The sequence below is a fragment of the Telmatherina bonti genome, assembly GCF_933228915.1.
Source record: "Telmatherina bonti genome assembly, chromosome: 22".
Taxonomy (NCBI): Eukaryota; Metazoa; Chordata; class Actinopteri; order Atheriniformes; family Telmatherinidae; genus Telmatherina; species Telmatherina bonti.
Window position 1 is genome coordinate 20,357,495 of NC_136631.1, and position 25,716 is coordinate 20,383,210.

General features: G+C 37.8%; 3 protein-coding genes across 3 annotated transcripts; 1 reads left to right on the forward strand and 2 right to left on the reverse strand.

Annotated features, from left to right (window-relative positions):
- Nucleotides 1-5: 5 nt before the first annotated feature.
- On the reverse strand, nucleotides 6-9,738 carry nemf (nuclear export mediator factor). The gene is made up of 32 exons (XM_079262222.1): nucleotides 9,557-9,738; nucleotides 9,382-9,450; nucleotides 8,758-8,860; nucleotides 8,506-8,631; nucleotides 8,252-8,400; nucleotides 8,069-8,136; nucleotides 7,285-7,374; nucleotides 7,125-7,198; nucleotides 6,959-7,029; nucleotides 6,797-6,872; nucleotides 6,568-6,708; nucleotides 6,195-6,403; nucleotides 5,937-6,110; nucleotides 5,782-5,845; nucleotides 5,327-5,415; nucleotides 5,126-5,229; nucleotides 4,981-5,043; nucleotides 4,768-4,880; nucleotides 4,150-4,207; nucleotides 3,970-4,028; nucleotides 3,756-3,876; nucleotides 3,374-3,674; nucleotides 3,234-3,276; nucleotides 3,103-3,152; nucleotides 2,645-2,786; nucleotides 1,420-1,497; nucleotides 1,087-1,290; nucleotides 904-939; nucleotides 720-826; nucleotides 606-649; nucleotides 442-521; nucleotides 6-266 (listed from the first exon to the last, which is right to left on the reverse strand). The coding sequence occupies exons 1-32, from the start codon at nucleotides 9,613-9,615 to the stop codon at nucleotides 189-191; spliced, it is 3,243 nt and encodes a 1,080-aa protein (XP_079118348.1). The 5' UTR covers nucleotides 9,616-9,738; the 3' UTR covers nucleotides 6-188.
- Nucleotides 9,739-9,944: 206 nt separating this feature from the next.
- Nucleotides 9,945-13,635, forward strand: mok (MOK protein kinase; the record flags this gene model as incomplete). Its single annotated transcript, XM_079261612.1, is given in 13 exon segments — nucleotides 9,945-9,966; nucleotides 9,969-10,160; nucleotides 11,042-11,156; nucleotides 11,352-11,441; nucleotides 11,534-11,604; nucleotides 11,687-11,765; nucleotides 11,840-11,888; nucleotides 11,984-12,162; nucleotides 12,329-12,430; nucleotides 12,548-12,721; nucleotides 12,878-13,037; nucleotides 13,117-13,314; nucleotides 13,558-13,635. Coding segments are annotated over 13 exon segments (1,509 nt in total).
- Nucleotides 13,636-15,208: 1,573 nt separating this feature from the next.
- Nucleotides 15,209-23,089, reverse strand: wdr20a (WD repeat domain 20a; the record flags this gene model as incomplete). The annotated part of the gene is made up of 4 exons (XM_079262228.1): nucleotides 15,209-16,439; nucleotides 18,281-19,627; nucleotides 20,456-20,638; nucleotides 22,826-23,089. 4 exons carry the CDS (start codon nucleotides 23,087-23,089, stop codon nucleotides 16,386-16,388), a joined length of 1,848 nt encoding a protein of 615 aa, XP_079118354.1. The 3' UTR covers nucleotides 15,209-16,385.
- Nucleotides 23,090-25,716: the final 2,627 nt, after the last annotated feature.

The window sequence follows — 25,716 nt, forward strand, 5'->3', positions numbered from 1 at the left end:
GTACCGTGAATTAAGGTCTTTTATTTTGTGTTTCTTTATATGTTGCTGATCATCAAACACAATCAAGCTTTAAAATAAAAGAGCTCCTCTTTAATCAAAGGGTAGAACTGAAGAGGAGTCTGCAAAACTGATGATTGAGATGCAGATAAAGTCCCATTGACCTTGACAGGTCCGTATTCACCCCTCACTCATTTCTTCTTGGCAGCCAGCAAGTTAGGAGCCGATACCTTAACTTTTCCTGGCATGTTTCGGGAAAGGTCTCCATCCTGCAACACAGAAGAAAATGAATGTGTGGTGTATTAAATGGTTAAAACTGAGGCTCAAATTGTTTCCAATATCAAACCTACAGATACTGTATTATAAAACATAAAAGTAGTGAACTATGAAACAAAGTTGTTTCATAGATTTGTATTTTTAACAGACTAATTATAAATGATTTACCTTGACGCTGCGGAACAAGTCTTTTTCTCTGGATGAGGCTTCTTTGGCTTTCATAAAACTAAACACTGCCGTTCGTGCAGCTTGTGTAAAAAAAAAAAAAAGTAAACAATGAAGCTCTGCTGTCAATTTACAATGTTAATATAAAGCAGATAATTCAGTCATACCTTTTCCTTTCTTCTGAGAACCAGGTGTTAGTTTCACTTTGTGTCTACAGAGAATAAATGACTCATTAGTCTCTGAAACGCACTGTTTTTCACAGAAAGGACAAATGGACATACTTGTAGTTGGAAAGGGCAGTGTATGGAGCACAGACTGGCACAGCGAACAGCAGCACATCGTCAGCGTGAGGCTGGCCGGTTAGAGAGGTGAGCAGATTCTCTGCTTCCTGATGTAATAGATGAAGGGATTTTAGAGAAGAAGTTTTCTTTCAGTTACTGATTTGTCATCTTTATATGTAAACACCTCTGCTCCGGGGTTGTCCTGGTCCACCTCTTCTTCCTAGAAAAGGCAGAATTGAAGGAAGAAATAAGAAACCCCACCAAGGTTTTGCTACAAAGCACTTCACATTCTATAGCAATGATTCATTAAACGCTACCGAGACAGAAGTGCACATTTCAAACCGAATGACTGGACTAAGTTGTCTACCTTGTCCTCCTGCTCTGCAGGACCTCCTTCCTCCCCAGCTGGCCTCTCCTTCTCTTCTTCCGTCTGTTCTGGTTTCTTCACCGCAGTGATGACATTGCGTGGTTTCTGCTGCTGTTTCTGAGAGGCAGGTCTCCTGGCGGGCTCCTCTTTCCCTTTTCCTTTCTTTCCTTTTTTCCCCTTCTCATCCTTGGCCGAGCCGGCTGACTGAAGAGGGAAAGGTGACTGGAATTTTAATCTATTGCTGCTTTATAAACGTGCTGCGGACACTCAAATTGGAATCGACTAGTTATGTTGACACAAGTTCACAGTGAGGGTTGAAGAGTTTAACCTTACCCCAAGCAGCTGCATCATCAGCTCTCTGTCCTCTTCATCTTGGTCTTTATACTTTTCTTTGATTTTCTTCAGTTTGTTCTGCAGAAGCAACGGGAGGTGTAGTTACATAAATCTTTAAAGTCTGTTTATATATGGCCTGCAAAACTTTTAAAAGGAAAATGAGAGAATAAAAGGCATTATGTCTAAGATGACGTCTACTGTCACCTTTGACTGCATCAGAAAAAGAAAAAAAAGAACCAAGACAAAAGTTTGAGCGCCTTGTACAATCAACACTTCAAATCAATGTTCTTTGTAGCCAACGTGTTTGTTCTCATTCAGGATTTTCCACCCATTCTTCCAGCAAAATGTTTCATCTTTCATGTATTGTTTTTCTGAGATCAGTCCACAAATCTTTAAAATATTAACAGTAGATCAAGTTACTGTGGCAGCGGCAACAAAATCTTCATCCTTCACCTGTTTAGATATTCCATTGTCGATTTTAAGTGTTTCATATCATTATCCTTTTGCAGAGGTCATGTTTGTTTAGGTTCTAACTCAACAGGTTAACAGACTGTGATATTTCTTTCCCAGATTTTGCAGAATTGCATTTGGATCCCTTCATTGTTGCACCAGCGGTGACTGGCTGCAACACAAACCCAAAGTGTTATAAAGTCACTTCCTGGGTTTGACAGAAAATTGTGCCATCGTCTAAAAACTAAGTATTAATAAAGCCTTTAAATCAGCATTTTATGCCCTTTACTTGAAAACAGTTTCAAGAAGTTCAGAGTCAGAGAGGCTGATTAAAGTCATAAAACAGCTCAACTGTTGTTTGGATACCAAACCATGCGCATGGTACTTCTTTCAATGTATTCTTTATTTGCACACAAACAAAAATAGTAACCCCTGAGACATGAAAAGAACATTTAATCTTTAACTTTATGCTTTTAAGAAACTAGTTTACCTCTTACTCACATAGAGATTTTGCCCACATGCACCCAGACTGTTGTGTGACAGTGGAACTGAGAAATCCAAGTCACCAATGACTTTTTAAAAACTTGCAGCATATTTGTGTCCTTTATTGGCTGCTAACTTTAGGAACATCAACTGATTTAGACTACAATTTTGATTTTTTTCTTCTTAGTTTATTCTCTCACAAAAGATCAAGAGGTTGTATCCAGCTTTTCTAAAACATAAACATTTATTAAATATCTAAACTAAGTTTGATGAATGTAAAACTTCTTATTACCTTCTGTCCTCTCTTCAGAGGTGGCTGTGAGGGCCCTCCTCCACTTTTGGACCCCTGGTCCATCACAGAACCATCATGTGACATTTCAGTCTTCTCTTCAGTGGTACTGCTCTCCTGTTTCTGCTTCTTCTTCTTCTCTTCTCTAAAAGTTGTAACAAAAATGACCGAGGATCAAAAAACAGACTGGTCATGCCTTTGTTAAAATCTTATTTTTACTCAAAACTAAATAAAAATTTTCAGTTTCACCTGAACCTAAATGTGTATTAACGGTGAGTAGAGGAAGGAACAAACAAAAGTGTATGAGCTTCCTCCATTATGTAACGCTGAAGTTGTTTTACATAGAGGGGGTATTCTTTTTTTTTTTTTTTTTATTGTTTTAATCAGTCCTAAAAGTTGATCTAAAATGTCTTCAAGACATGCAGCCATGGGTCTGCATGCATTTTGAACAAGTCACTCACCTCCTCTGCTTTGCAGTCATGTGTTTTCTACCTTGTGAATCCACCTCGGCCTAAAGCAGCATCAATGAAATAACAAGAGTGTTAGAGGTGCAATAAACTGATAATGATTTTAAAATTCAGTAAATATTTACCTGAGTTGTTGTTTCCTTTTTAAATCCAGGGTTCTGAGTACTCCTACAAACAGTGAGATAATTTACTGACACGCCGTCTGCTGCTGGTATTATCATCAAGAAAACCTAAGCAACAGTTCCTTAGCAAGATGCAACATTACCTGTTGGGCTGTAAATGAGACAGGGAGATGGTTGTGTCTGGAAAACTAAATTCTTCTGTTTCTTCACTCCTGATCTCTTTTTCTTTACCGCTGTCTTCCTCTCTATGATCCCCCATGATGTTGCTGTTTGACTGCATCCCTCCTGCATCTGCTGCAGCATCCTCGGGAGTAGCTCCCATTTCTTCACTCACATCCTCATCCATCTCCACATCATTCTCCTTTTTTATCTTGTTCTCCGGGTCACTGGGGTCTCCATCTTGTGCTCTTTCTTCTTCCAGGTCTTCATTACTGCTGTCATCCCCTGCAAAGGCAATAGAAACAACTGCAACACCTGGATGGAGTTTTTATAAACATCAGAAACAAAGTGGATTTGTCCTCCTACCCATTAGCTCCTCTCCTTCCTCTAACAGCTCAGCAGTTCTGGATGTCACCTCCTCCATGTCTTCCTCTACAGCTTTTACCTTTCGCTCCCCTCGGTGCCGAAACACACACTGCTCATCCACCTGCAAGAAGCAAAAAGATGGATGAAAATTAAATGTCTGAATATGACAGATGTTTTTACCATGAGTTAAAATGTACTGAAATCTCCTATTTACCTTAAAGAGGAACCCAAAACCCATGATCAAGTAAGAAGGTGGCAGAAAATTTTTCTTTCCTAAAAACATAAAAAACAGAGGAGGACTTAAGCCCTGCGAACTAACACTAATAAAATTTGTGCTGCAGGTCAAGCTGTGTTAAATATAATATTCATTGTACATTAGACTAGTGTGTTGTACCTCTGATCATGAAACTTCCTGTGGTCAGATACTCTCCTGTGGGGGCTGTCTTAGACACCTGAGAAACAGTCACATTATATCTAGTAAGACTTTTAAAAAAAGGAGCTTAAACTATAAATCACCACATTTATACAGCTGGATCAATTTTCATTCCCTTATGTGCAACAACACGCCCCTCTCTGCAGGGGAAAAATACCACACCGATGCTGGACCTTTGGACCACTGTGAGATTGTAAGACAGTATTTTTGAGAAGCATCCCCCTTTTTCTGGTTATTGTTATGGACATAACATCAGCTGAAGATGTCCTTTGCTATTTGGGACTTATATGTAGGAACCAAATCCCTTCAGGCTCGTGGATTTCTAGGAGGGACCTTTGGGGATCAAGATTATCCCAGAATATCTCACATCAGATAGTTTAAAGGTCTGATCACATAATTTGTTGTGCCTCTCAAAGCTGTTGTCAAGCAGTTTTGGTGGTTGGCATGTGCATTGGCAAAAAAAAACAAGTGTGTAACTGGTCTTTTTGTTTATTGTAAGTGCAGGTTTGTGAGACAGTAACAACATCCCACATCCCCACTATGACCCAACAGATTATTGCACTCTTACATCTAATTTACCTGATGATGATGAACCCACCAAGCACTGGTAATAATCTTGGCATCCCAAGCAGCACTGTAGCAAACAGCCATAGTGCCAGCTTCCGTTAGAGTACGGGGAGGGATTGGATCCCCTGCAGCATCAAGGAGGAGAGGCACAACGAGAAATTCAGACAAACTATGTGAATTGGGTACATCTAGTTAACCAAAACAAACAAAAAAATATTTGTTTACCTGAAGGGTTTTTGATGACACAACTTGTTGCTCCATGGAGGTCAGCATGAACATAGATATCACCTGGCAAAGTATGAGTACATAATGTGACAATTCAGAATTTGAAGCTATTTGTTTCTCTAAAGATACACAGAAGTTTCACAACCTGCCCGGAGGTAGCGTTTAACAATCATCTCATTCTGCTGCTGGTCCCGTCCAGCAATGACAAGATAGTTCTCAGAGCTGATGAACCACAGAAACTTTTCGAACCTGGCAAAAGCGGAAGAAATTACTGAGAGATAAAAAGAAAAAAAAAAACAATTAAATGCTGAATGCTCAAAGCTTTAAACAAATTAATGTGTCTAACCAGTAAATTTTCCTGGCCTTCTGAATGGTGCTCACTGTCTGAACTTCCTTCAGTGTTTGTTGAGTCTTTTTTTCAGCAGATTTCATTGCCTTAAATGGAAGAATATTTATTAGTTAAGCCTGTGTTAAAATATAGCAACTGATCAACTGTAAAGTTGTTTAAATTTTGAGTTGTTGTAAGACTCTGATGATGATTATTCCTTTTTATTTAACAATTATATTTCAAACATACATGCAAAACAACAAATCAAATTAAACTAAAATTTCACAGAAAGTGACGCATAAAAAAAGGGAACCAACAAAAGAGTGACACAGATGTTCGAAAGGGAGTGGAAAGAAGTACATTAAGAGTCTCCACAAAAAAAACAAACAACTGGAGGTCCTGCTTGCTGCTGATAATAATTATTATGAATCAAGTTCAGGTTTTGATAGTAAAGCAAAGGGCAGCTTCTTCACCTTATCTGCTGCCTCAATGGTTTTCTGTTCCTTCTTTTCAGCGCTGCGTTTATGGTCATAGTACCTAAAGTAAGCGAGATAACGGGGCTGATCAGCTTGGATCTTCCTCCATAAAGAGCCTGTTTCTGTGTCTAAAGCTTAAGGAGAAAACACACCTTTTGGCATTGGCGTAAGCAGACAAGCCGAGATCCACATCTACCAACATGGGCTTGTTCCTTTGCAGCTTCTGTTTCTGTCCTTTATCTTTGGTCTTGTTTTTCTTCCTTTTGTCCTCCACTGCATCGTTTTTCTCTTCCTCTTCCTGTTCTTCATCAGAAATATAGGGATTCCTGGTGACAGAAAGTCACACAGCACTGTGAGGAGTTTATCATTTGGACTTTAAAAGCGGCTTATGGCTTTAGTAATGATCTCACTTTAAAAGCATGGTGATATGGTTGGTCTGCAGTTTCAGCTCTTTGATGGCACAGGCCACAGGGTCCCCTGCAGCTTGTGCTTCCTTGACGATAATGCCAATTTCAGTCCAGTCCACCTGGTTGGCCAACGCGCTGCACACCACCTGCAGTGCTCTGTCTACCATAGGAAGGTTCATCTCCACAAGTTCACCCTTAATTCTGTCAACCTCCTGCAACACATGAGGCAAGATTTCTTGCACATGTCATCAAGCAACTTGACGATAAATTGTCAAACAAGTGTGAATCTTAATTAAATAGTAACAACTTTAAAATTTCATGTAAGCAAACATGAGATTTATTCACAAGACAAACATAAAAGCTGTTTGTTGCCCACCTGCGCCTGGTGTAAAGCCTCCAGTCTCTGCTCGTGGTCCCTCTTAACATTCTCCAACTTCTTCAGTGCTTGTTTCTCCTGCTGCAAAGCCTTCATATCGATCTTCTGGCTCTCCATCTTGGAAAAGAACTCATCCACTGCCTGAATAAAGGTATCACTTCAGCAATGACATTACTCTTTCAAACAGCACCCAAAGACACACTTAAGCAGCAATCATGCTGGCACTCACCTTGTCAAAAGTATCAAATTCCAAATAAGGGCTCTTTGCATGCTGGGCAAAGAGAAATGGGTGGAATTCATCATATCTGTACAAAGACATTGTTGACATCAACTAATTTACTATTTTAACTGGCTAGAAAAATCACATTCTACTGTGAAGCCCAAGACTTACGTAAGTAGTTCCTCGCTGGGTTTGCCTGGAGTTAGACTAGGTTTCTTCTCACACTTTTGAATGATGTAACCCTTTAGATAATAAAAAAAATTTTTATTGAATAAATCTTTTGTTTTTTAAAATCCAGAATATTTTCTCTATTTCTCATGAAAGATCCCATACTTACCTTGCCACTAAAATTCTCTGTTCTTTCCATGTACGTTTCTGCAATCTGCAGGGCTTTCAGGATTTTTGGTGCAACTGAAAAAGCAGTCAGATCAATTAAACTTTTTAAAAACTATTTGAATGTAAAAGAACAAAAAAGTACTTTGACTTTCCTACTATACCTTCAGATGCTTCAAACTGATTGTCAACTTTGACAGAGCCTGGCAGTCCTGCTTCTATCAAACTGTGCTCTATCAGAGTGGCTCCGTAGGCTGAAGACATGTTCAGAAAACAGAATAAAATTGTTTTTCCTCTTGCATGATAAAGAATATTACAAAATCTATAAAAATGAAAACTCTAAAGTTGATTTAAAGGGTTTTGTCAGCTGATAGTATACAATCAAACAAATACAAAAACCCAAACAAACACATCTATCAAGTGTACTTCCCACATTGTAAAGCTTAAAAAGTGAGGGGTCTTTTTCAGTAAGTAAATTACTTGTTTGATAAACAAGTTCAACTATTTAAGTAAAAATGTTACCATCATTCTTTCCATAATGACTTGTGAAGGGGTTTTGAGATCTCAGTAGGGAAAGTACCCTAAACATCATCCTCTCTCTTTCATGCCTCAGAGTTGGGCTTAGGCTTTTAAAGCAGTGCTTATTTTCCTTTACATAGTATTGTATGTTCAGGCTAAAAAGTTAAAATTTTCAACTAGAAAACTGTTCCAGGAGATTTGTTGATCATTTAGGATGTCTTTGCCAACTTGAGACATAAACTCACATGATATATCTGCACGTATTTTGGTATTATTCATTGTGCAGAACTTCATTGGCTCTGAGCTAAACTGCATAGGCCTTTATTTACAAGCAGGTCAAACTTAATTACTGGGACAGCTACCCACAGTTTCAATAAAAATGGTAAAGTTTATTAACAGCTTATGTAGTAATATTGCTTGGCTACTTACGAAGGTGAGGGTTCAAAATCCTTTTCACTTGGTCTCCATTTGGTGCTTTGCTCAGAATTTCTGTAATGCTATAATAAAAATATAAAATGGAAATAGATTTTTTCAGTGTTTCATTATAAATTTGACATGATTTCTGATGATTGTCTGAACTTATTAAACACATATGTAGCTTTCGGCCATTACCGCTCCAAACTGATGAGAGGTTCAGGCAATCTGGCGCTCTCTACTGGGTATCGCTCTCTCACAGCTATCTTAACATCTTCTGCTTCTGCTGTACGAAATCTCAGCAGATTCAGGATTGTGTACTCATGATCTGCTAGAATGATGTTACCCTGAAAATAGACATGAGCATTAAAACAAGGGAAGGTACAATCTAGGTAGGCGTAATTTAAAACAGTTCTTTTGTATAAAAACAACTTAAACTGCAGTTTTCTGACCCTGTCATATAGCTCAATGATCAAGTGGTAGGCAGCCTCATCGGAACCAAACTGGATGTCCACAATCCTGTCAATTCCCAGTTGTTTAACCTGGGTAAGTCGCCGCGTTTTCAGATGTTTTCGACACTGTTGAAACATAAGTTTATTAAGAATCATGCAATGCCATTAAACAATAAACAAAGTGATTAAGCCTTTTAATTCTCGATTATAAAAAGTGTAATCTATAACAATAAATCATCAAGATTTTCTTACTTTCATTGCAAAGCCTGAAGGCATCATGTTCTTGGGCCATTCAAAGTCAGTGGAATGAATGCGAGTCCCAGACTCAATCAGGAGAACAGCTTTACTGTCTGGCCTGACACAACAACACAACATCTGGTTATATGCAACAATTTAAAATGAATGATGCAAATGAGTGTATTTATTAAGTTTAGATGTAGTCTAAAAATTTGAAGCTGTATTGAAGTTGCTTACATTACTTGAGCAATCATCTCACATTTGAACTAATACACGACTGACTGATTTAATGAATGATATAATAAATAAATGTGATACAAACTTGAGGCTAGAGGTCGTTTTGTTTATTTATACACCTGTGATTATCACCAGACTGATACAAAAACTGTTAACATGTTTTTCTCACGTATTCCAGATTTAATTATTTTTTTTCTCAAGAATACAAGTTTCTTATTTTTATCTCAAGATATAATTATAGAATTCACAATTTTCGGACGGCAATATAGTCATAATTTCTAGCTAACAAAGTTTTTTCATGCACAGTCGCGCATTCGGCTTCCTTAGTTTGTCATTTACTGTTAAGTAGTTTAGTTTCTTATTTAACTCAAACATTCAGACACGTTTTCAAACTGATCTTACTTCTGCAGACGGATAAGATACGTCTTATTGTCGATGTCATACACGTTGTACACCCTCATGCCAATGTAGCTGAAAAAGAAAGTTGTGAAATAAATGAATGACTGAGGAACGTGTAAACATCTCAACATTAGCTTTAGCTAAAACAAGTTAGCTTAGCCGAACACATATCACCTACTTGGCATTGATTTCGGCAATAACTGCCCTGATATCCACAGTTGTGAATCTTGTTTTCATGTTGACTTAAAACCGTGCTTCACTTATTTGTGAATTTTATTTATTTACTTTTTTTTAAAAGAAAGCTAAACAGTGACGAAAATATTAACATCTCGAGAACTATCAGCATGAAAACACGCAGAATTATTGAACATGCGCACAAAGTGCCCTTTACGGAAGCCCACGATGTACAAAACAGATAGGTCCACGCCTTTCAAACAGCAGCAGGAGTGAGTGGAATACATTGTGTATGAGATGCATTGGTGTCTTGTAACGTCATGCTATTGTATCAATGCAATGAATTAGCTGCTTTGTTCTCGCCGGAAGTTTCTCTATAAATGACCAAGCTCATGGTCGGCTTTTTAGCAATTTCTGTGCACTAATGATGCACTACTCAAACTGGCTTATTGACGTTAAAAACAGAGCAAGCCTTCGAAATGCATGCAGAACAACCCCTAGTAACGACTGGATTAATAGGGGAAATGCTGCAGATAAGCATAACAAAAACCCGCAGCCTAATGAAAAAACCTCTGAGCTTATGGTCACCAACCACCTCTGGAGAGAAGGTAAGGGGGCGAATAGTAACAATAAATCGAGTCGAAAATTTGGGCCTGTCGTGAATAAATCTGCTTGACTAGTGCTGTTCATACATGACGGAATGTTTTAATATTAAACATTTCAAACGGGGGAGTCAGTATTGCGAGGAAGTCAGACATTCAGTCAGAGTTTCTAGTTTCCTCCTCAGGTCAGAGTGCAAGGCGAAGGCGTGCTCCGTTACCAAGGCGACAGTCCGCTAACAGGGTTTACAAGCCGGGCTAGGCTAACACCCAAGACGACCCTCAGTACCCTTTATTCACATCGACACGGATACCAGTTTCATTTACCATCTTCATATTGGAATGTACAATACAGATACGTATGTTATGGATAACAGACTGTCATGCGGCGGCAAAGAATCAAAGGAATGCATGGTTAGTAATTAGGCGAAGATAACAGACAACGATGTCCGCACCTCAATGAGGTTTCCTAATTTAACGTTTAACTTTATTTTTCAGGGTCATAATATTTTTTTAAATGTTGTAATAAAAAAAAAAATACACGTGTGGATTATACAAACATACATGATATAAAAGAGAAAATACATAAAAAGGCGTATTACAATTATTTATTTTGAATTTAAACGCGTATCTTGGTGACTATCGAAAAAATGTTGAAGTTGGCTTTTGATTAAAATCGTAATAATAATACTAATAACAATAAGAATTATATTATAATAATAATAATAAATGTAAAAGTTGTTATAATTAAACACGTATTGCAACATTTCCGGTCAGTTTTTGACTATTCACTCACATATTAGGGTGATTTTAGCTAGTATTGTCTTAAAGGTTGTTCATCAAATTATTCCACCTTTAATCAGTCATTGTTTTTCTACTTTTTGTTTCAGGTTACAAAATAATCAAGAAAATTGGAGAGGGTGCCTTTTCAGAGGTGGTTAAAACACAGAGCCTGAAAGATGGGAAGTTTTATGCGTGTAAAACCATGAAGCAAACAATTAACAGGTATTTCTCCATTGCATACTTGGTGCCTTTTCTCCTACTTTAATATCCTGTGTTGTACATGGACAGTTGAAACCTGAACAGACAACTGGACACCCCCCACTTGTTTTAAGCATCCTGTTAGATGTAAACTTACCCTGCCTTTTCATGTGTCAGTTTAAAGTGTGATTTGTCACTGCTTTGTAATTTGGTGTCAAGTTTGGAACAGGCGAACAACCTGCGGGAAGTCCAGGCAATGAAGAGACTCAGCCCTCATGCAAATATCATCCAACTGCATGAACTGATTTTGTGAGTACTGGTGTTTTGTCAAATACACTTCCTTATTCTTGTCCTACATTGTGTTTTGTGGCATTACATACTGATCCAACACAATATTTCAGTGACAAAGAAACTGGAACAGTATCTTTGATATGTGAGCTGATGGAGATGAACATCTACGAGTTCATACAAGGCAAGTCTGCAAGTTATGAGGACTAGAACGTCAACTTGAATATGTTTCTGCCAAGTTTGTGGATGTTGCTCATTCTTTACAGGAAGACGAACACCACTGCCTGACCATACAGTCAAGAATTACATGTACCAGCTGTGCAAGTCACTCGAACATATGCACAGGTTAAAAAAAACATTTTTTAGATGGCACTTAAAGATGATTTTCATTTGCTGACATTATTTTTGTTTTTCAACAGATGTGGGATTTTTCACAGGGATGTAAAGCCAGAAAACATTCTCATAAAAGTAAGATATGTTTATTTTGTAAAAAATGTGTCAGTGGGTTTTGATATGTGGCATTAAAGATCAGCATTTTTTTTTATTTTTTGCATGGAATACAGCAAAATCTTTTAAAGCTTGGTGACTTCGGCTCATCTCGGAGTGTGTTCTCCAAGCCCCCACACACAGAGTACATCTCCACACGTTGGTATAGAGCCCCAGAATGCCTTCTTACCGATGGATATTACAGTCTAAAAATGGACATCTGGAGTGTTGGTTGTGTCTTCTTTGAAATCATGAGGTATTTCTGGGGCACTGGTTACCTGTTACACTTTCATTTCACAAAGTTAATTTGTTTCCCCCATTTGCATTAATCTAAGCAATTTGACCACATCTGCCTTCAAGCACATATGTGTTTTAAAAGCCATGTAAAAGCTGTACTTTAATAGCGACACCATGTGTTTCAGCTTGAATCCTCTCTTCCCTGGATCCAGTGAGTTAGACCAAGTTGCCAAGATCCATGACGTGTTAGGGACGCCAGACCAAAGTGTACTCCAAAAGTTCAAGAAGTATGTGTTTATTCTCAGACATGTTCCCTTAGCACAAAAGCAGCACAAATAAATTGTACATATATGTACACTGGATAAACTTAAACAAACCTGTTTTGATGTCTTAATGTCTGGCAGATCTAGAGCGATGCATTTCAACTTCCCCCCCAAAAAAGGAACTGGCATTTCACGATTAATCCCAACCTGCTCAGCTCCAGCTCTATCACTGCTTTATCAGATGCTTGCTTATGACCCTGATGAGCGCATCACAGCAGAAACATCCCTGAAGCACACATACTTTAGGGAAATCAGGTGAACTACCTCACTTTATTTAGATCTAAGAAAAAGTCATTTATATTACTTAATTGACAGTCATCCCACTGTTAAAACTATGGAAGGACTGAAATTAACATATATAATATTATCCAAAAGAATAGTGATAGCTCAGACTTCTTTTGTTTAAACCAGGATGGCAGAGAATACAACAGAGACTCTTCACAGAATGTCTGGAACCTTTGATGGAGTAGGGGGTACAGTAATGCAAAACTCCTTGGAGCAGATTTGGCGACCAACTAGACTTGGTAAACAACTGAGAGGAAGACACATAAGGCAGACACATTTACTGAGCGTAAGTCCAAATTTTATAGTTTAGTGTAGGAATCTTCTGAAACGAAATGCTCCAAACTCTCATCTTTGTCTCCCTTTAGCACAATATAAAGCATGTAGCAGACCCACTCCACAGACGGAATGCCCCTCACTGCCCCGCGGAGCTTCCTCAGCTCAACATGGTTTCACCAGGACCTCAGATCTCAATCCCAGTCTCCACTCTTCCTGCTTTTACCGTCACACACAGAGGAACACTGCCAGCAATTACATCCAAAAAGTGCCAGTCACAGTTGACAAAGGTAAATATGGCTGGTCGACACATGCCTGCCTGTTTATAGTCCAGAATTCATTTATTTAGAACTCCTGCTTGTCTATTTTACTATAGCATGCACAGATGTAGTGGAACATTACTGAAAGTTTTGCTTTCAATAAGAGAAATTCTTTGGAAATTATCAACATGATTCTTTAGAGGGAGGAGGAAACCCTAATGTTTTTCCGTATATTTAGATTTGCCATTCAGGCTGCATTTCCTCTCTTCACAGCCACGAGATGAGTCACGTCGCACAGCATTCAAGACTTACTGTATGCCACCTCTGGACCGAAAACACAGAGACATCTGAGAGCCAAAACGTGGCTGGTCAAACAGGACAGATCTACTTCGCTGATTTTTGGGGACAACATTGGTACAGGCTTGATGATGTAATCTTTATAGCACAAACATGCCTGCAAAAAAAAAGAAAGAAAAAAAAAAAGTAATAGAAAACCACAAGACCTGGCTCTTAAAAGTTACAACTGAAACAAACTATTTATCCTGGTTATGATTAAATTATCTCATCACCACAAATATGTATTCCAAGTGTTGAATCAAGTTAGTATAATTCTTTTACTTTAGCTGACCCACTCGTGTTTTGTGTTTACAACCATTTCAAAGCTAATTTCAGTCCCAAGTCCTTAAAAATCCAGATGAGGAGCTATGAGGTGATTGACAAGGGGACATTATTTTAATATCAGTGACCAACCCTTTAAACTCCAAGCATTATTACTTTCAAAAAGTGCTCATACTGCTTGGATATGAACAAATAAGGAAACTGTTGAAAATAACCCTTAAGTGAATGTAAATTGCACTGCATCTCAACATATTAAACCCATCTATTAGGAGGTAATAACCTGAATGTTTGCATTATTACAATTTAACATGTGACAAGTGCTTAATACTCTGTAGAGCTAGAGGGTTTAGTAACTGGATAATTAATTTTTAGGGGTTTATTATCAGGAACAAAAAAAGAGAAAAAAAAAACTGAGGGCAAAGTAAATTTCTAAGCAGATTTCTAACCAAGCAAAAGCTGATTTTTCCAGGGAGAACTGTACTCACACAGTAAATTAAACCATTAGTTTCTAAATGTTATGGAAAAACTATATCATAGTCCAAACTCGAATTAAACTGACATGTATTGCCTGGTGGGAAATATTCAAAGTTTTTGTTCTAAGTCTAATAAAGAATTAAAATTACAACCTCAAACATGAAAAACCTTGGGCCAACACAGAGCTGTGTTGAAAGACTTGAAATGTTGAGTTCCTAACAAGTATGAATGAAGTCCTTGGGACAAACATATTTCATGGGCAATAGTCCTCTTGAACAAAGGTCAACCGTGAAAACACTCATAAAATAGTCATACCACAAGATCACATTGCAGATGTGATGAAAAGGCACATTTCACGATCCACACAGAAAAAAAATCCATTTGTATTAGTATACTCTTAGGCAGTCACATTGGACAAATGTTAAGTCGGATATTTAAACTGATTATGTACATAATAAAAATGTTAATAGAACTGTAAAGTCATTTATTCATATTTTCTCTCCCAAGATTTTCTTCAAAACTAAATTGTTTCAGTAGTAACTTTGTTTATTGCAGAGTTCTTTGTACTTCTTTTAGAATTAAAGACATGATCCAACTACAAACATGTATTAAAGTGCCTTAGTGTCAAGTGGGACAAACTACACTACTGAATTTCAAGTTTCACATTAGCGTCCTTAATATCTTATTCCCATTTGTTAAAATTATTTTCCGTAAAATGTAAACTGCTGTTAAGTGTGATATGTAATCTTTAAGTATTTTAGTGACTGAAGCAACAAAGAGCAATACAAGGATAAAGAGAGGCTTCGGACATACAGTTGCTGTTTACCAAACTTCCTGAACTTCATAGATTGGACTCCCTTCTCTGCAGTAATTTGACATGTGCACCCTTGAGACACTGCAGACTGGTAATGCAAACACATGTAAGTGCAGGAAAAAAAAAGAACAGAAAACAATGTATTCAAGATTATTTTAATATTATTAATATGTATACTTTAGGCTTTAGAAATATAACTATCAATGACAAAACTTCCACTGGAATAATGGTAGTTTGCTTAGGCCCCCATCAAATCAATTTATTACAATATACACATTATGGTACAGAGCAGATTGAAATCTGAAATAATATTAAAATAAATGCTCAATAGATAAAGGTTTTAATAGTTTTATCATTTTCTTCACCTACTGTATTAGCCATCTGTGAGTTCTGAGCACACCCAAAAATGTAAAGCCATTTTCTTCTAATAAACTAATTTAAGTGCAAACTTTTTTTTTCTTTAAAAAGACTATGATTGCAGCATCCAGCTTGATAGATTCAGATTTCAAGACTGAGGATGTTAAAGCCGAGTGCAACAAGGCAGTCCTCAACTCTTTTTTTCTTTTGTTCCATTAAAGTAGTTATAAAAAAAAAAAAAAAAAAAGCTAACAAAATCAGTGCAAAGTCATCAAATGGGGAAATTCTACTCAAGAAAAGACAGAAGTGGTGGTCAATGTGGATGGATGCTGTTTTTTCAGATGCTCACGCACTTGGTCATAAAAGGACAGTTATTTGAAAATTCATATATTAGTCAGCAGCCCTCAACCTACACATGGTTAAATATAAGGTTTAAAAAAAGGGTAAAGGGAATATGAAAATTAAATAAACTATCCTTTTAATCTCAAGCCACAATTGTCTGGTTTGCATCTATCAAAGCCAAGCCTTAATCCAGATAACAGTCTGATGTGATTGGACACAAAACAAGGATTTAAAAAAAAAAAAAAGGAAAAAAACCTAAAATGTGTTAAAACTCCAGAGAACAGAACAATAGCGCAACAGTCAAGAACTGCACTACTCTTTCCTGTTTTCATTCCTCATCTAAGTAATGTGACTTCTAAAACAATAACAGAAAAGCAATCAACAAAACTGGGAGAGGGAGGGGTAGAAAATAAAAGGAAAACTTGCAATGCTTGCAGGGTGAAGAGCAGCATCAGACTCTGGGTTGCAGGGTTCTTTAGCAGCAGAAAAACTGTGGCTATACTACTGTTCCACTGGGAGAGCTGGCTTGGTTTTGGGATGACAATAACCCCTGGAAAAAGGAAAACAAGGAGATTTGCATTGGGAAAGTCCACAAACTGCAGCAAAATCAAGCAACAAGTAGCTCATTAAAAGATTGGCCACAACTTTCTAAATCCCAGTCGCATCCATTATAAATCTGAATTCTCAGAGTGAAATTCTCTGTACAGTGTGAGACTTATATCTTAAGGGTTTTCCAAACCAAGGCACTTCTTTTGTATATGACTACATCAATCATTGCTTTTAATGTATTTCTATACATTCTGAGCCAACTTTTTCTCACCTTCAATGGGCATTTGAGCACAAACTTCCTGTTAATTGCATTTTTACTGTGTTTCTATTAATCTTGATTGTTACAATCTGCATGTTCAGATTTCTTGGGATTTCTGGGTGGTTCATATTTATAATTGTAGTTTTTACAACCAGAACACAAGTAATCCACCATGTGTAGATCAATCCACCTGCTTAAAAATAAGTCAACCATACAAGTTTTTTGCTATAGTCCACATCCAGAACATTGTGTGCCATATTTGTGTGACAAATATCCCTTAACCACAAATAAAAGGGAAAGTACAAATTTTACACTCACACACACACAAAGCTGTAAGCATGCGAGGAGCAGCAGATTCTTCAGACATAGTGCCATTTGCATAAAAAGCTTGAATGTGGGTAGGGTTAGGGGTCACTCGCATTATTCAAATCTGTTTATTAAATGCACACATCTTACTCTAATAATGTTTAACTTTTGTTTAGACCATTTCAGGATAAAATGATAAATTCAGTATCCATCCATTTCTCAAAAGTCAAAAATACTTCTGTCTTTAGTTGTAGTTATTTTTATCAATTAATTGTACATGCACGTCCACAACCTTCCCCTGTAATGTGAGAACTAAGATCTCAAATGTAGACTTCTTACCATCACTGACACATTGAGAAGGCAGATGCATCAAATAACGTTTAACACCAAATAATCACCATAACTTTTTAAAATTTTCTAGTCTTTGGAAGACTGCAGTAAATGACCGAGTATAAACACAGCCATTACAGAATTGGTATTAATTTGATACAATCATGCATGATTTTTCCCAAAGAAAGATTAGACTACAAGAAAAAAAACAGCTAATGTCACTTGCATATTTTCGATTATTGGTCTTTGCAAGGAAAGAACAAATAAAATAAAAACAGGGAGGAGGTGGTGAAGAAAACACCGACTACACAGTCACTAAATCGTCCTCTTCACCGGCAACTATGTACTTTTCATCAGGGCTCCAACACACACATAATAAGCTGACAAAATAGCTCTTCATAGTGCCATGAATAATTAAATTAAATAATAAAATAAAATCATAAATCTTAAAAATACAATAGAAGCAAAGTTCAACAGATTTCTTAGCCACCAAACTTAAAGCTAGAAATTTTGCTGACCAGGGACTGGATCTAAATTGAACTGGAGGATGTATGCAGTTGACTTGTTGGCTGGGCAGTGATGGGCGATAATAAACCAATGAAAAGACTTCATGTGAGTTGATGTCTTCCTGTACCTCATAGGTGTATACATAAAATTCTTGACAGAATGTAATCATATAAACATTAACTTCATTTTTATAGCATAGGCTATACTGTATTAGAAACCTAGATATATTAGACATTTCACTCAAAAGCAGATGCACATGAAACAAAATTTTAAATGTTTTACTTGCCTGCTTGTACTGACAACTATAAAAGCTAAAAATTCTATTGCAAAACTCAAGAGTTTGGGGTTTTTTTTGTATACCTTCAAAATATGTCTAAGGACTGACAAGCAATGTTATCATTTCAATCTTCCCCACATTTCCTATGTTAAAAAGAACTTACCACTTTGCCTGGCCTTGCCCATGTGCAAATAAATCCCTCCTGACAAGCAGTCACTAAACAGTCCTCTAAAAATATGAGTACAGTCAGTCTCTCGTGTGCTATTTTTTTACAGATGAGCGGCTCAAGGAGGGGCACATCCTCCATGCGCGGGCACAGCAGAGTGCCCAGAGTCTTAGCAGGGTCTGTTTTGGTTTTTGTCAGGAGGTTGAGCTTGTCACTGCTCTTGCTGCTAATGTGACCCATGCTGTGGTTGCGTTTGTGGTCCTTCTCGTGATGGCGCTCCTTTCGATCATGGAGTGAAAGTGTGGCAAACTTACTCACACCTGTAGCAATGGCACTGTCCATTATACCACTGCCGATTCCACCACCACCACCACCACTGCCAGCCTTGTTGGTACTGTTTGCTGTTGTAGTGCCAGCTGAATGGGGGAGGCTGTTGGAGCGTGGTAATGTAGTAGAGAGGGAGTTAATGCCAGGAGTATTGGCACCACTGTTGTTTCCATTAGTAGTGTTACTAGAGGTGTTAGTGATTATTGTAGCGCCCGCAGGAGGGCTAGTAGCATTCATCACATTAGTATGTGTTCGTGTCCGTGAAAGTGGAAGATGGGGGAAAAGGATGTCCTCAGTGAGGTCCCATAGGCACAGCTGAGTGTCCTGGCCCACTGAGCCAAATCGGTATGTTACACTAACAGGCCGGCTGTCTGTTGAGTTGCGCTTCGAAAGTCGAGACTGAGTACTGTTAGCTCGGTCTCGGCCAAAGTGGATCATCTGATCCTGGAAGTCCTCATCGCTGCCACTGAACTCCATTGGGTCACTCTCCTCCACACTGGTGGTGTAATGGTCAAATGCCACCACACTCACCCATGACTTGTGGCCGTGACCTCGGGCAATGACTCTGCAGTCCAAAAACGACCACACAGTCACTAGATCGTCCTCTCCACCAGCAACTATGTACTTTCCATCAGGGCTCCAACACACACATAATAAGCCGCCAAAATAGCTCTTCATGGTGCCGTGAAGCTCAACGGCATCAAAGTTGAACACCCTAAGGAAGCCATCTTGGCTTACACAAGCAAGGAATTTCCCATCTGGAGAGAAGGCAAACTCATTCAGAGCCCCCTCACCCACTGTCCATTTCAAGAGAGGGTTTCGTGTTGATTTACTCTTGCAAGTGTGCACAGAGTAGTTCTCCCCCTGTTTGAGCAGCTGGTAGTGTGGTGCTGTGGTGCCGCAAGTGTGCTCCACATTGTACAGGTACATATTTCCAGTGGCATGAGAGACTAGAAACAGGCTCTCAGAGCCTGGCACCCATTTGACACATGTTACTCTGGACTTGTCTATCAATCTCTGTGAAAAGAGAATGAAGGTTGAGGTTGGAGAAGCAGAAGGAGAAAGTAGAGGGAAATAGAAGGAGAGAAACAAAATTTTAGTGCAACATCAGTATGAAATCAACATTCCACACTCACAATTTGAAACAAAATTCATCTGGTCACTTGGTGATTTCCTCTTTTAAAAACAGTGTAGAGGAGTGAAAACAAAAGCTATTTTAAGACAATGATTTCATTTATCTGTTTAGGCAAAGGCAATCAGGTGCTGACCAAATTGACATTTATATTCACAGCTTTTAACAATCAAATGAAAGAGCCAATGTGTTCATGCATTAGTTATCATTACCACCAGATTGGACAAGTGTAATACCAAAAACCTTACAGAGATTAATAAGAGTTATTTTAGTTTATCAAGACAAAATATTACTTTCATAAAGCGTTTCAAATTTATGAACAGTTTATTTGTCTTTGGCCTCTAACTTAAAGGGAGATTTAATGTTATCAGTTCTAAGCATATTTATTACCATGAGAAACGTTTGGTTATAATTCATTTCAGTTAAAAACAGTCACTTCAAATAAGTAAGGAGACATTTCTACACATTGAGTTGGAGTTGTATTTGCTTAAGGCTACTACAAAGGAATGTAGCTTTATTAACATAGGGAAAATTAGATGAACTTTAAAGCACCAATGGCCTGAAAATATGCATGTTTGAAAGTCAAGACTCAACATGAACAACCGCACAATTGATTATTTTGTGATAAATTAAAACTGAAAATTGAGTTACAAGTAAAAAAAAAAAAGCTGCACAAACAATTTTAATCTAACTCATATCATTCAAGGACCTACCTCCTCGTTGAAGAGCTTGCTTGTCTCCTTCTTGATGGGGTCAATAAGCTGTACCTGTCCTGCTGAGAAACCCACAAGCAAGGACACACTCTCTGCTGTGGCCGTGAGGTGGTTGAAGTCATGACAAGTGGGCTGTGTTCCCTTGTAAATGCGTTTGTCTATCGGCTTGCTCAAGTCAGCAGCCTGGGAAGAGAGAATGAGCAAGCGTAAAAAGGCATTAAATGAGAACAGGAAACAAGCAATGTGGAGTGACATACAGCTTACTGCTTTCAGTGTGCAGAGAAAGAAAATTAAAAAGGACATAATTAATCCCACTGACCAAAAACACATTAAAATTTCAGGGCAAATACTTTTTTCCCCTAATAAAGCATTTTTCAACAAGTTTAAAAGAGACTTTAAATAGTCAAATAGCTGACTCTACAGTTGTAGACTACCATGAATAAGCCATAGAGTAAATGCTGTAGATAACAGGAATAATTCTCATTGTTAATGATTTACAGTCAACACCACAAGCAGGATGGAAAATTCTCTGAGTTCAAGATGACTCAGTGATTCCTTCATCCAGTGTTTGTGTTTCCTCAGAGAGCCAAAATCCCAGCCAACATCTTCAGAAGTATTCTGAAGAGTCCAGTCAAAGTTTCATCATTTCATTCTTGACAAAGTCTATAATGTTTGGCCATTATTTAAATGTATCGGACTATCAATTAAATTATACCAGAAAGTATTATAATGATACATAACTTGAGTTATAATGTATGGGTAAGAAATTAATCGGAATTAGATAATCACTCAAATTTCAATTCTACAGAAATTCCATAAACACTCCAAGCTCATCAGCTATAAATTTCTTCTATGTTTAATTCAGCCAGTAGATGTATTACAACAGGACATGGATGACTTATCGGTGAATATCAAATAACATGAAACAAATTGCTTCAGTTTATCAGTCAGCTGATTCTGGTCAATCTGGGACATAAAAACAGCTGTCAGCTAAACGCTAAACGCCGCAGTGCTGACAAGGCATGGTGGAGGTAGGTTTAAACTATGAAATAACCTCTCAGTTAAAAAATAAAAACACATAAATGTCTTATAATCCCATAAAAAAAAGTAGCTTGACCATTTGTATCATCCCTTGTAAATATAACAGATATCGTGTTGTGGTAACGGGATACCAACTACCATGTGATTTCCGCATGCTCTCCACGCTCAACTACAGAAACATTATACATCTGTCTGAGCCTTGCATCAGCCTGGGCTGGTAAAAACTGAAGGTTTGAAAATATGCAAAATATATTATAAAATAAAAAAAGGTGAATGGGTTTGATTCCATTAGGCTGTCATTCTAGGTATCTTCTCAAACTGAGATCCTAAAGGCGCCATGACAGGATGCAAGTATGCCACAAAATTCTGTCATTCAAAAGATATTTCTATTAACTTGCCTTATTTAATACTAAGTAATACTTTGTTAGTGATAACATTACAAATCATGAGATTATGAGAAGTTGAGATTACTAAATAGTTTTTTTTTTTTTTTTTTTTTTTTTAAGTATTACTAAATGGTTATTTATTTAGAGGTAGTGCTTTTTAGGAACTTCAACTTTCATAATCAGATAATCCTGAACCATACACCAAATTGAAATCGTTTTAATAAAGTTAGTCAATACTACTTAGAAATGAGAACGGTAAAACGTAAATCACATATTACAAATGTTAAATATGAACAAAATAAAATGCTACCCATGTAAATAGATTGCTCCATTGTATTTGTACACAGCTATCTGAGTAATAAAACCACCAGAAAGAAAGCAAGTTTTGAAGTTGCTTAGAAATCCTATCCAAGTTACAGAAATTGGCTTTACAGCAATAGTTATTACTCCAATAACTAAGTAGTTGTCAGCATAGTGAAAGTGCATTTCTGATTTGTCGACACCTGTCAGTCAATAAGAAGTCGACAGGTGGAAACTTAAAGCTGGCACTGTCGACAGCGAGTTTCAACACAAACTGGATCCGTTTCAGAGCATTTTCAATCCTGACAACTTAACATCTGCAGGATACTTTTATTCTCGGTATACTCGGGCTAAATCAATAGTCCTGCAAACACTAACAAAAACAGAAGAGCGAGCAGGAAGCGGAGATTAGCCTCTGGCCTCAGAGTAGCTTCTGGTCTGCTAACGTTAGCAAGTTGCGCAGGCTAGCTAACAAGTCAGCTAGCTTCGAGCTAGCCAGCTAATTTCAAAGTCAAGCACCTGTCAGAGTTATTTCAGAGAGCCAACACAAGTCTAAACTTCATCCACAGCTTGGACACAAGTAGTAAACATTAACCAGCTGTATCTAGAAAATCCGCTGACATTAGCATAGTTAGCACGCTACCTTTCTTACGCCTTTGTAGATGTAGAAGTAGAGCTCACGGCCCACATTGAAACAGATCCTGTCGCCGTTACCCGACTGGTCGTTGACGTTCACGAAGGAGACCTTGACTGGGTTGGAACCTTGCGAATTGAAAGGCACCCTGTTGGGACGGCTGTATTCGGAGTGAGTGAGGAGTTTGTAGACACCTTCCCGAGTAGTGAACTGAGTTTTAATTTCGTTCATCTCCTTCCCTCCTCCCTCCGCCGCCATCTTTGAAATTAACATTCATCCCTTTCCCTCAGGCCGGATCTTACGCACAGATGGGAACGAGCACTCCGACTCTCCCGGTCCCCCCAATGGTTTGTCAGGGAACTGGAGGAGGAAGGGGTGCCACTCCAGTTTTATAAATTATCTCATATTTGTGCATTTTATACTACATACAGTACCACATCAGTACTTAACGTTAATTTTCATAAAACTGAAAAATAAAAAGTTATTTAAGACTATTTTTTTTTAAGTTTCTGGACAATTGAATTGTCCAAATGTTTAACCACACATTGAAACACTTGAAAATAGCCTTGATATACTTTATACAAAACTATCCATGAAACATTGTTAGCAGAAAATATAAAGAGGACAAGTGGCCGAGCTTTGTCAAACAAATGTAGAAACTCATAAAGCAGAATATTAGTTTGAAAAAGCATTTGCCGGATGTGTTAACTTGACTAAATCTGTACTAAGCGGCGTTTTGAACGTGTCTACATTTTTGCAGCATAAAATCAAAAGCACCTGCTAACCTGCTGGTCAGTCAAGCTGGCAGTTTTGGCGACAGCATTGTCACAACTCGGCTTTCACCGTCGTTCCCAAAAAGTACTTGCACGTGCAAATGTCATGGCATGTAGGAAAGCACGGCAACGTTCACTTCCAGGTTTGTATAGTTTTTTATGTTTCTCTGTTCAAGCACATCGACACATTACAGGTTTTAACAAGCGGTCAAAGCACTTTATGAGTTATCTGGAAAATATGTATTAAACGAGATATTTACAATTATTTTATAGTTTTTTTTCTCCTTTTATTTTACTATTAAAGAAGTAGATTTTCGTATCTAAAATCAAATTATAGGACAAGGTCAAACATGTCAAAATATAAAAGTAAGATTGAGTAGGAGCGGACTGTCATGGTTATTGGTAGATTTTTAAAAAGCCTAAATTGACTGTTTTCTTCTGTATTCAGATTGCACCCTTAGACATGTACCCAACATTGTGGATCAGCTTACTTTAAAGTACATGGTAAGGTTTTTAAGGACCTGGCAAAATGTCATCCTATCCAGGGTCTAATTTTAAGTCACTTGCATTTATCTTATTTTTTCTTTTGTTGCTGTGACATATTCATGTGAACTGGAGTTATCTTTTTTTTTTTCTGTCAGGAGATGTGCAAAATGGAGTCCAGCACGGATTCAGACTCGGAAGTCAGTCCAAGATGGTCAGACACCAGCACTCTGGTGATGATCATTTTTTTATCCCTATATACAGACACATTTTGAAACATTGTGTATTTTTATACAGCATAAACAATTAAATAGGCTTATGTAATAGAATTGTGTTTTGTGAGGAAAAACAAAATATTTCAGAGAAACTTGTAAAATCTCAACACTTTAAGATCATTTTATGATGAGAACATGTCTTGTCAGTAGTGGTCATCCATTTATTTAATCCCAAATTGTCATGAGCAGGGGTGTGTGAGCAGTGCATCAGAGCATGAGACTTTACGACGGTCAGTGTCACTAACATACAAGTCTGCAGGAAGGCATACCAGTTATTCACTGGTAAGACTTTTCTTTAGTTTCTTCTAAAAAAGGCTTTTCTGTGTGTTTGTTAATGAATGCATGCTTTTTTATTACTGCAGTTTTTGGACCCGTATGATGGGAGCTCAGAAGATTCTGATGAGTCAAACACTGATGTCACTGTCTCCAGCAGACAAGCAAGACAGCAAAGTAAGGGTGGTGGAGGAGGATGTCGCCACTTGGGTTGGAGAAAGCGATTAATCCCTCATTACCCCGTTCCCCTCAAAGAAATTGTGAAAAATGGAGTGAGGGATTCTGTAATAGATCAGCAACCTACAATCTATAAAGATGGCAATGATGTCCAGATGAAATGTGAAAGTGACTCTGAGCTGTGGGATTGTGTGCCCGCTCACAGTAACAAAGATGGTTATAGAATTATTCCAGAAGAAAGAATAACTGGATCATCAATGCACATTCAAACCATGGAGATAGAATTGCAACTTAATGACTCGGGCTTGCACTCAACTGGATCCTCTACTCCTTGTACACCTGGACTTCAAACTTCAGTGGACAGTTTGAACAGCTGTTCTGAGAGATCTGCCGGCCCCTGTAACTTCAGATCTCTCTTTAAAAGAAAGGGAGGTCTCCCTGGAGCAGAAGTGGTGGAGCTGGGGCCAAGGAAACGGCAGTGTGTTAACATGGAGGAAGAGCAAGAGGAAAAAGAGAATGTCTAACATTCGCTTTCTAACTACTGACTCAGACTAAAGCTGCACCAAGAACCTTTAAAGACAAAGATTTGGGAATGCACTTTATGTACAGCTAAACTGGTGTATAATTTTCTTTTTTTTTAAAAAAAAAAAGATTAAATAAGTTCATACTTGTGCACTGTGAAGTTTGAGCACCTCGTGATTTTACCATGGCATTCAGCAGCAGTTCTCCTGAAATTTAGCCTCAGGCTTTTTGTCATTGTTTGTTGAAATGAGCTGTTCCAAGATATTGTTACACACGCTAATCCTGATCAGCAAATAGTAAATTCCACTGGCTCCTCGGTAACTTTGCAAGCTGCCAGATGTCTTTTGTAGTTTTGAATTAATTTATAGAGCTCATAGATTGAAAAAAGTTATTTTTG

Excerpts from the sequence above, each read along its gene's own strand:
- nemf (XM_079262222.1), bottom strand. The coding sequence starts at position 9,615 with ATGAAAACAAGATTCACAACTGTGGATATCAGGGCAGTTATTGCCGAA. Across the intron at positions 5,044-5,125 it reads TAAACGCTACCTCCGGGCAG|GTGATATCTATGTTCATGCT; the intron begins GTTGTGAAACTT and ends ATACTTTGCCAG. Across the intron at positions 940-1,086 it reads CTGCAGAGCAGGAGGACAAG|GAAGAAGAGGTGGACCAGGA; the intron begins GTAGACAACTTA and ends TGCCTTTTCTAG.